The 11,258-nt window shown below is 51.2% G+C and overlaps 1 protein-coding gene across 1 annotated transcript; it reads left to right on the forward strand.

Moving 5' to 3' along the window:
• The first annotated feature begins 2,937 nt into the window (after positions 1-2,937).
• On the forward strand, positions 2,938-4,844 carry LOC128137219 (uncharacterized). Its single transcript, XM_052777978.1, has 2 exons — positions 2,938-3,566; positions 3,724-4,844. The coding sequence occupies exons 1-2, from the start codon at positions 3,495-3,497 to the stop codon at positions 4,786-4,788; spliced, it is 1,137 nt and encodes a 378-aa protein (XP_052633938.1). The 5' UTR covers positions 2,938-3,494; the 3' UTR covers positions 4,789-4,844.
• Positions 4,845-11,258: the final 6,414 nt, after the last annotated feature.

The raw sequence follows: 11,258 nt of genomic DNA on the forward strand, positions 1-11,258 counted from the left end.
TCCTTCTTTCTGCCTTCCTTCCTTCTTTCCTTCCTTCCTTCTTTCTCCCTTCCCTCCTTCCCTCCCTCCCTCCTTCTTTCCTTCTTTCTCTCTTCCTTCTTTCTCCCTTCCTTCTTTCTCCCTTCCTTCTTTCTTCCTTCCTTCCTTCTCCCTTCCTTCCTTCCTTTCTTCCTTCCTTCCTTCCCTCCTTCCCTCCCTCCCTCCTTTGTCCTTCTCTCCTTCCCTTTCTTCCCCCCTCACTTTTCCTCTTTCTCTTCCCCCCCTCTCTTCTGCCTCTCTTTCCCCCTTCTTTCTGTCCTCGTTGAGATACTTCCTCGACACCCAGTGGTATTGTGTTCTCCGAACACCAGAGCAAAAGGCAGGAAGAATTTCTTCACCAACAGGCTTATGGAGCACTGGAACAGGCTGCCCAGGGAAGAGGTTGAGTCACCATCCCAGGAGGTATTCAAAAGACGTGTAGATGTGGCACCTGGGGACATGGTTTTGTGGTGGACTTGGCGGTGTTAGGTTTATGGTTGGACTCGATAGCCTTAGAGGTCTTTTCCAACCTAAATGATTCTATGAGTCTATGGTTCTAAGCTCTCTACAAATTGACTTTCCAAATTTGTGAAGAATCAGGTTGGAAAGGGAAATGCACGGTTGCAAAAGAGTGGCCTCATCTTACAGAGATTTAAACCTGACAGAGACAAGTAGTAGAACCGAGTATTACAGGGCTCTGTAAATAACATACCTATTGGAAATGCCAGCCTCCGTAGACAAACGCATCCCATCCTGCTTGTTAACAAGAGGTGGCTGGGGAGGGCAACCCGCGGTCAGCCAGTCCGACTGCCAGAGGCACGAGAGATCCTCGTCCCCGAGGATGCTCAGGTAAGTCCCTGATCCAAGGAGATGGATGATTGGGGGTTTTTTAACCTTTTCCTCCCCTAAGAGCCGGAACCCTTCTAGGGATCCTGCCCTTAGGAATGACAACAACCCGCGCAGAGGGACAGGCCAGGTGACAGTTTCGGTGCCATCCTCGGCACTGAAGGGGGTCAGTGCAGGGAAAGAGCTGAGACAGCATTCAGACCGACCCTCCTGTTGATGGAGAACCAGAGATACCGGGCTCATTCACCAAAGCAGCAGGAACTTTGCTTTAGAAGTTTCAGTTTGTACTGAATATGAACTAAACTACCTACTCAGCCAGCAGTGGTTGAGATTAGGTATTTAAAGGCTGAAGAAAGTGGGGTTGTTCAGACTCCTGTGGTGTGCCCAGGGATTCCTCCCTCGGAGATATGCCTGAGAAGATGGTAAAGGAGAGGTAGGGAAGCTCTCCTATTGCTTACCCCCACCCCTTCTCTCCCACCCCGGTTTCAAGCTGTAGTTCACTTGATTGCCTCCCAGTAATTGTCCTACAGCAACCCAAGGAGGCAGACAACACCCTGCCGTGGACCTGGCTGGAGAGCTTTACAGCTCCCTGCGAGCTGCAGGCAAAGCGGCTTTGGGCGTGCAGCAAGAGGAAGAACAGATAGACCTGCCCTTGCTCGCGTGGCCCAGTCAGTGGCCCACAGCAGCACAGGGGGGATGACGGCAGCTCCATGACAGGATAGGTTTGCTCCACATTTTTGATGGGTTTGCCTGAAATTTTGCTTGTGCACCTCTTTTCCCATTATCTGTCCATTCTCAACATTGTTTTGGAACGGGATGAGAGCAATAGAAGGTTTTAATGTAGTCAGTGAGTACACAGTGTTGGTGTATCGGAAGATACAACTAATACTGGAAAAGGAAAGTTGAAGAACTTTAAGTATGATTTCTTTTTCTTTTTAAACACTCTACGTAAATTTAGGATTTGTATAATTCATACACATTTTCAGTTATTCAAGCAGTTCTGTAGTTTGAACAATCAGGAAAGGGCTTTCATTTGGTCAGAAAGGAAGGTGTTAACGACTGAAGCTTGCTAGCATAGTACCCTTCAAATTCTTAAGGCTTCATACGGTTAGGACAAGTTTTCAACAAAACGGTGTAAGACAGAAGGAGAAGACAAGTATAGCTGCACACCTGGCACCATGGGAACCATTTGTAAATTTGCAGATTTACTTTATTCAGAGGCCTAGATGCTGTGATTTTGTATAGGTCCTTCTCATTTTAGAAACGTTCTCAGGATGGAGGCCTGTCCTTGTAAACATGCAGATGAAACAACTGTTGCAAAAACAAATTGCAGAGAGAACTCATTCCTGCGTTTAGCATTCCCCTACTACTAGATAGCAACAAGGGGACCCACTTTTCTGGGCAAGCATTGCAGAGAAATTGTGCAGCCCTGCAAACAGAACCAAAGTGTCTTTGTGCCCATCACACCCAATCCAGTGGGGCTGTAGAGAGGAAAAACTCTTGACTTTAAAAGCAAATGGGCAAAAACTTTGTGCAGAGACTGGCCTGAAATGTCTGGGTGTGTTTGCCTCTCCCATTGACGTAGACGAGAAGCATTGGGAATAGCAAATATGGGCTGTCACCTCACGAGATTTTAATGGGCAGACCCCCGTGGCCGACTTACACAGCACCCTTCACTCTCCAGGCAGTCAACCTTGAACAGAAAATGCTCTTCTGAAATAAAAAAGAAGGGCTTGGACTAATGACTATAAATGATTATAAAAGCCAGAGGCAGGAACGGATGATGGGACAGCACGGCCCACGCGGTGATCGATCCCGGGCTCCCCGGAGTCGTGAGCAGGGCGCCTGCGGCCCTTCTACCGTACTCTGGAGGGACAGCAACTACAGCTCCTTCCTGCGTATGTAGGCTCAGGCTCCATTGCTAGCACTTTTGAGGACCACCAGTGCAACAGCTGGCCAGGAGCACCAGCTACCAGAAGCATGGCAATCGTGGTAAGCGGAGAGGGACCCGGCACCGTGGGCGGGTGCCAGCGGGAGTGGATGGGCCTGGAGAAAAATGCCCCTTTAGGCTTCTCCCTGCCGGCGGGGGGCACGACCCAGCAGGCCGGGAGACTCTCACCCAGGGCTGGCCACTAACCACGCAGGTCCCCTCTGCAAATCCCGGCATTGCGCGGGGAAAGGCAGCCAGCTGGGGGACACGTCACCCAGCCGCGGGCAGTCCACGCTGACTGTTCCCACCAGGCTCCCCCTTGCAGGAGACCTCTGCAAGGCTTCAGGAGTGGGGATGAGACACACAGTCATGGGCGTGTGTTGCAGGTGACCAAGCCAGGGCAACATGGAAATGTAGAAGATGAAAGCAAGAAACGCTATTTTCTTTTTCTCCAGATGCTGTGCACCTGTGGGGGTGGAAGGCCGAGCGGTGGCCTGTGACATCAGTGGGCGATGCACTGTGACCTCGTGTCCCTCGCTGCTTGTCTTCGGGCACCAGCAGAGCCTGGGCCAGTCTGGCTCGTGCTTGGACTCCTGCCGAGCGTGCCTGCGAGGTCTGGAGGGTCGAGCAAGGTTTCTCCTGGTGCTGGGTGGTGCTTTGGTGGCTGCCATCGGCAGCTCTCAGTGCCCGTCCCAGAGCCATGCCCTGTGTTTCCCCAGTCCTGCCTGGTTCAGGCAGCTGGGCACCGCGGGGTGCGCTTGCAGCAGCGGAGGTGAGCTGTGCGGGGAAACGTCCCCCCTGAGCAGCCGTGGGGCAGGTGATGGGGCTTGGGGAGCCAGGAGGGTGTCCTTCTCGAGGGGCCTGGGCATTTCTTCCTCCCTTCCCCTCCCCGGGACAGCGAGTGACTGTGGCCTCTCTCCATTTTGCAGCGCACGACAGCCGCCGCTGCAGCGCCAGCAAGAGGGAGCAGCTCCTTATCCTCAGCGCTTCCCAGCTCACCTCAGCATGCAGAGAGCATGGCCACCGAGAGCGAGTGGAGCTGCCCCATCTGCTGCGACGATCAAGACGACGTCGCCTACATGTCGCCTTGCCTCCACCAATTTTGCTTAGGCTGTGCACTGCGCTGGGTACGGCAGAAGCCAAACTGCGCCCTGTGCAGGTCGGGGACGATGGCCATCTTGTTCTCAGTGCGGTCAGAGGATGATTTTTTGACATTGGATGTCCCAAGCCTCAGAGAGCCAACGGCTGAAGACCACCAGGACGAGCAGGGGCCTGCGGGGCTGGTGCCCTGGGCTCAAGTGGGCAGCTTCCCTCCTGCAGTCTGGGCAGACTTTTTCAAGAGCCACCCCAATAACATCAGGCCCCTGCTGCCCTGGGTGCGACATGAGCTCGGGGTGCTCTACGAGGAGCGGTGGTGGGAGGTGGCTGCCGCGGAGGGGATCATTGTGGCCCACCTGTGCCTCTGGGGTCTGGACGAGGAGGTGTTGGTGCAGAAGCTGCAGAACTGCCTGTCACAACACACGCGGACATTCGTCCCCCGGCTCATCACCGCCGCCGTTCGCCTGTGCGGCTGGGCGATCCGCCAGCACCTGGGCCAGCAGGACCCCCGCGCTGCCGGCGGGGAGGACAACGGCCCTGCAGCCAGCCCCAGCTCCACGGCCTCCCCGGGGCAGACTCCCGCTCCCCACCCGGCCTCCTCCAGCAGCGCTGCAGGCCCTGACGTGGAGGAGGAAGCCAGCACGTCAGAGGCCACCCTCCGCGGGGGTCCCGACAGCCTCCCATCTGCGCCCATCCCTGCAGAGCAAGATCAGCCCCAGGAGGAGCCGGGGGAGGCGGCGGCGGCAGGTCCCTCTGCCCAGGGCTGCAGCCCCTCTGCTCCTGGCCGGGGCAGGGACCGCTTGCCCAGGGCGCCCCGGCGCCCCCCAAAGAGGAAGGCCTCCGGCCCCCAGGACTCTGCCCAGCCCTGCAAGAGGCCACCCCGCCGGCGGCACTAGCAGGGCTCCGTCAACCCTCGATTCAAGGAAAAGGAAATAAATTCCTGTTTCCCTGACACAGTCTCCGGGTGCTGCTTTCTCCCCCTTCTCCTGGTGCCTTTCCCGGAGCCCCCGTGCCCCACCACGGCTGCCGCCAGCCAGCTGGGGGGCACGGCCATGGGTCCCTGGAGCCCCAGGGCCGTGTTGGTGGTGCCTCCTCCTGCAGGAAATCCTGCTGCAGCCACGCACCGGCAGCACAACAGATGCTGAGGGCAGAGCGGGCAGGAGGGGAAGCTGGTTTCGTCACAGGTCCAATGCCCTCAGCCTGCCTCCAGTCCCTCTCTCTGCCCACCTACTGACACTTCTGCTCTGGTTTCTCTTTGCTGTCTGATGTTGGCCAGGGCAACCTCGCTACTGGGAGGGCTGTCAAAGAAGGATGGACGAAGGGCAGGGAATGAGGAGAAATGCAGAAATACCACCAGAGGAGAAGAGAGAAGGAGCATGATCTTGGGAAGATGCAATGTTGACAAGAGGCATGTGCTCAAAGGTCACCTCTTTGCATACTCCCTGTACCCTCACATTCTGCTAAAATCCCACAGTTATTCCAGAAATCCCAGGACGGCTTTAGTAGCGAAGTGTCATCTTCTAAGCTGAATTCTACCAGCAGTAGCTCCTGCTGTAGTAGCAGTTCCTTTTCCTTCTTTTCCCTTTCCCTTTCCTTTTCCCTTTTCCTTTCCCCTTCCTTTCCTCTTTCCTTTCCTTTTCACTATGGTATTCTAATTCATCACCAGACTGTTTTCATGGAGGTGCTCAAGTCATTCATCTTCCCCTGGCATCACAGTCTAGCAGTCAAAAGAAAGACGAGCATTTGTGTTTCATCTGACCTCACCTTCCTCCTGGAGAAAGACAGTGTGTTTCAGTGTGTTGGTGGTAGAGCAAGGCACAGCTGGGAGCAGGAGACAACAGGCTCCAGAGGAGAAGGCTGTGGGTTTGCCTGGGCTACTCTGGTCCCCTCTTCTCTGGCTCTCACATCATCTCCCTGTGCTTTTGCTTCCCGCTTTTACATTGCAGGCTGTGGGAGCATGAATTCTCTTTTACAGCATGCCTCACAGCCTTCTTACAGCAGGGGCTTGGCTGGGCCTTCAGGCTGTTATTGTAACACATGACCAAAGCAATTCCTGAACACCGGTATTAATGACACAACTGACCATGAGATTTTCCTCATTGTGTATCTGTTGGCATGAATGATAATCTGATGGTGTAGTGAACTCAGGGGAACAAGGTGGCTGATTGTTTTGTAAAGTATTGCAAAGTCTTTGGAAATAAGGATTAATAAATCAGACCGGAAAAATTCTCTTCTCTGCTTGCCTAAGGTGAGTAATTTTGAGGGATGTGAGTAACCATATTTTTTCCCATTATCAGTACAATAGAAAGTAGATTAATGGTTTTGTTCTGGGCATATGTTGAGGTTTTTTGTAAAAGTTTTCCCAAATAACTTTCTCAGGCTGCTATCCAACTGCAAAGAAATACTTATCATCATCCTCATTATTATTATTATTGCACCACCAGCATTACCATCACAATTATCCATCAAAACATCCAATAGCTCAATTGTAGAAGATCCCAAAGGACATGCCAGAAAGAAAAATCCAATTTCCAATTATCCTCTTGGAGCTAAAATACTCCCATTATTAGTGGGCCTGTTCTGCAACATCTGAGAGACTGAACCCTTATAAGAGATGCTGATATATACATTTTTATGATGGCTATTACAACTTTCTAATACAGATGCCTACTTTTCAGTCAACAAAACCGGAAGGATTTCAGTCCACAAAATAGCCCTACCAGGTTAGATCAGTGCTACATCTGCCATAGTATTCTGTTTCTGACAGTTGCAGAAGGGGAAGATACTTAGGGACAGCATGTGCCCCTGCCCACTGTCTGCAGTCCATTACCCTTTGATTCCCTAGGACCCATAACACAGATGAAGAAATACATGCTTGCCAACCCTTTCTGTATCTGTTTATAGACCTGTTGTCTGTGAATTTGCCTAACCCCTTTTCGGATCAGCTGCTACTCCCTGCCTTCACAGCCTCCTGGGCTAACAGCTTCCAGAAGATTGATATGCCTTGTGCAAAGTAGTCTTCTCCCTTTCTCTGTTTCAAATTGATCTCCTGGCAGTTTCATCGGGCTCCCCCTACATCTCAAGTTGCACTGAGTGGTGAATAAGAGTTTGGTGTTTGCCTGATCCATGGCCCTTTCCCCCTTTTCTTGAGCACAAATACTGGAACACCAGAATGTGGCATTTATTTGGCCTATCATCTTCTCTGCTCCATGGTAAAAATTAGTTGTACACTTGTACTTGTTAGAGAACAGCCAGGTAATGGGCAGCCCTACAAGAGGGGATGTGGTACTGGACCTGTTGGTCACCAATGCAAGTGAGCTAATCAGTGATGTCAAGACTGGAGGCAGCCTGGGCTGCAGTGATCATGCACTGGTGGAGCTCGCAGTCCTGAGGGATATGGGACAGGCAAAGAGTGAAGTCAGGACCCTGAATTTTAGGAAAGCAAACTTCCAGCTCTCCAAGGAGTTAGTCAATGGGACCCCCTGGGAAACAGCCCTCAGGAACAAGGGAGCAGAACAGAGCTGGCAGATCTTTAAGGTCTCTTTCCATAGAGGGCAAGAGCTCTCTATCCCCAGGTGTAAGAAATCAGTAAAGGAAGGCAAGACACTGGTATGGCTGAGTTGAGACCTGCTGGTCAAACTAAAGGGCAAGAAGGAAATGCACAGACAGTGGAAGCAGGGACAGATACCCTGGAAAGAGTACAGGGACGTTGCCTGGTTGTGTAGGGATGGGGTCAGGAAAGGCAAGGTGTGGCTGGAGCTGAACTTGGCAAGGGATGCAAATAATAATAATAAGGGCTTCTACAGATATGTCAGCCAGAAAAGGAAGGTCAAAGAAAGTGTACCCCACCCCTGATGAACATGACTGGCAAACTGGTAACAACAGACAAGGAGGAGGCTGAGGTACTCAAGAACTTTTTTGCCTCAGTCTTCACTGGCAACCTCTCTTCCCACACTTCTCAAGTGGATGGACCTCAAGACAGGGACTGGGGGAGCAAAGTCCCTCCCACTGTAAGAGAAGATCAGGTTCAAGACCACCTGAGGAACCTGAACATATATAAGTCTATGGGACCTGATGAAACGTATCCCAGAATCCTGAGGGAATTGGCTGATGTAGCTGCCAGGCCACTCCCTGATATTTGAAAAGTCATGGCAGTAGGTGAAGTCCCCAGTGACTGGAAAAATGGAAACATTGCACCCATTTTTAAAAAGGACAGAAAGGAGGACTCTGGGAACTACTGACCTGTCAGCCTCACCTCTGTGCCTGGGAAGATCATGGAATAGATCCTCCTAGAAGACATGTTAAGGCACATGGAGGACAGGGAGGTGATTCGAGACAGCCAGCATGGCTTCACCAAGGGCAAGTCTTGCCTGACCAACCTAGTGGCCTTCTGTGATGGAGTGATGACATCAGGGGACAATGGAAGAGCCACGGATGTCATCTCTCTGGAACTTCTGTAAGGCCTTTGACACGGTCTCCCATGACATCCTTCTTTCTAAATTGGGGAGATATGGATTTGATGGACAGACTGTTTGGTGGATAAAGAACTGGCTGGATGGTCACATCCAAAGGGTAGTGGTCAACTGCTCAATGTCCAGATGGAGATCAGTGATGAGTGGTGTCCCTCGGGATCCATATGGGGACCAGTACTGTTTAATATCTTCATCAACGACATAGTGTGATCGAGTGCATGCTCAGCAAGTTTGCAGACAACACCAAGCTGAGTGGTGCAGTTGACACACCTGAGGGAAGGGATGCCATCCAGAGGGACCTGGACAAGCTCGAGAAGTGGGCCCCTGTGAACCTCATGATGTTCAACAAGGCCAAGTGCAAGGTCCTGCACCTGGGTTGGGGCAACCCCCAGTATCAATACAGGCTGGGGGATGAAGGGATTGAGAGCAGCCCTGCAGAGAAGGACTTGGGGATACTGGTGGATGAAAAACTGGACATGAGCTGACAATGTGCGCTCGCAGCCCAGAAAACCAGCCGTATCTTCGGCTGCATCAAAAGAAGGGTGGCCAGCAGGTTGAGGGAGTCTCATGTCCCAATTTCTCAGGACGATGACTCCGGTTTGCTGATTCCCAGGTCAGGATTAAGGTGAAATGACAACAGGGATCCTTTAACTCACAAAACTCAATTTTTATTTGCTCACAAGAATTGGCATGCTCACTACCAAAATTGGTATGCTCACAACAAAAATTGGCATGAAACTATGTCAGTAAACTGTGTAACATGTGCTAACCATACATCACCAAACATATACTACAGGCCTTGCTTATTTGGGAATCAGTTCAGGGAAGACAATAAGGAGAGCCCTCCCATTGAGTCACGAAGTTCAGAGTGGACCCTCTTGCTTTCTAGACTCCTCCTCAGCAAGGAGCCTAAGGGTGACTGAATCCGCCCCTAGTCCCAGACTTGGTCAACAGTTTATGTCTAAAGGGATGAGGTGTAGGGATTATGGAAAAGGAAAAGGGAAAGAGAGAGAGAAGAGAAAGATTTCAGCAGTCCTGCATCCAGTGGTGGTTCAGTCAGCCGAGGGGTCCAGTCAGCCAAGGGGTCCAGTTCCAGTGGGCTTGCGCACATGGGGCTTCATTTTGTGTCATCCTTGACCCTCCTTCAGGCAGGCACTTGAAGTCATTAGGCTAATTAGGTAGCCTTTGGGCTGTGGGCTTGGGTGGTCATTTGGGGAACAGGTTCCCCTTCCCTGCAGAACTTGCCCCACCACAATGTTTGAGATATTAACTCCTTCAGTCTCTCACAGGGAGGTGGCTCTGCCCCTCTACTCTGCTCTGGTGAGACCCCACCTGGAGTACTGCATCCAGCTCTGGGGTCCTCAGCACAGGAAAGACATGGACCTGTTGGAGCGGGTTCAGAGGAGGGCCATGAAAATGATCAGGGGGATGGAACAGCTCTCCTATGGAGACAGGCTGAGACAGTTGGGGTTGTTCAGCCTGGAGAAGAGAAGGCTCCAGTGAGACCTTATTGCAGCCATTCAGTACTTAAACAGGGCTTGTAAGAAAGATGGGGACAGACTTCTTAGCAGGGCCTGTTGTGATAGGACAAGGGTAATGGTTTTAAACTAAAAGATGGTAGATTTAGACTGGATATAAGGAAAGAATTTTTTACAATGAGGGTAATGAAACACTGGAACAGGTTGCCCAGGGAAGTGGTAGATGCCCCATCCCTGGTGTGGGAAAATGACGGAAGATTGGTTAGGAGGATTGTAAACACACTCAGGTGACTTGCAGCTGGGTTGTTGAAAAGCACATATATCATACTAGTCATTGTTTAGTCTTGTATGCTTGACAAGAATAACATCTGTGTGTAGATAACATAGGTCTGTGATAGACTTAGAGGTACCCTATTCAACATGCTTCAGATTCCTGCCCTGCTGTGGAAAAGATCAAAGCACAGTGGTAAACTATGGCTGCACAAATCCTAGAAAAACAGGCAAAACCAGCAGCTTTGGGGATCCTCAAGCAAGGACCAAGATCCATGGTGCCTGCGTGCCCACTTGTGTGCCTCTGCCCAGGTGCTGCTTCAGGGATCCCCCAGTTGGTGAGGTAATGAAAATAAATTTACTCTTTTCATTTCATCTAAGGTTTTGTGGTTGTTCCTGCATCCTGTGTTGGCTCACACACCTGGAAACATTCAACGTCAGGTTGGATGGGGCTTTGAGCAACCTGATCTAGTTGAAGATGTCCCTGCTCATTGCAGGGGGGTTGGACTAGATGGCCTTTAAAGGTCCCTTCCAACCCAAACTATTCTATGATTCTGTGACTGCATCAACCTGCAGGCTTGCTACATCATGTGAAAACAATCCTTCATCTATAACATCTTTTTGGTGCATCTTGGGATCCAGGGCTTGTCTCTGCTTTGCCCCTACTATTGTGGGAGTTTGAGACAAGGAACAGCACCTGCTATAGAGCTTCCTTGCTTTCACCAAAGAACAATTGTGAGGACAGCTCCGAAACTCCCCTCAAAGCAAGAATGGAGGAACAAATCTGTGTGCAGAACTTTGTAGGGTCTGGTATTTCCAGCAGTGCCAAACAGTTACCTGAGTGCACAAGTTTGGGGGGAGTGATGGCTCTGAGTCTTTCAGAATTCCCTTGTTTCCCCCTTATCTTCTATCACTGACCTTTGTTTCAGATCTGCTAAAGCTTTTCCTGGTGACTGCTGCCTGGAGAACCTTCATGGAGACTCGGGAGCTTGTATTTTATGACAGGCCATTCCTTTGCTATTGAGTGCTGAAGGCACCCTCTGTAGTGGCTGGAGGATGTTCTTTGAGTGCTTCTGGAATAAATGCTCATATCATGGTTGGTGCATCTGCAGGAGATGAGATTTAGTGATCCAGGTAATCCCTGGT

Source organism: Harpia harpyja, chromosome Z (assembly GCF_026419915.1).
Source record: "Harpia harpyja isolate bHarHar1 chromosome Z, bHarHar1 primary haplotype, whole genome shotgun sequence".
NCBI lineage: Eukaryota > Metazoa > Chordata > Aves > Accipitriformes > Accipitridae > Harpia > Harpia harpyja.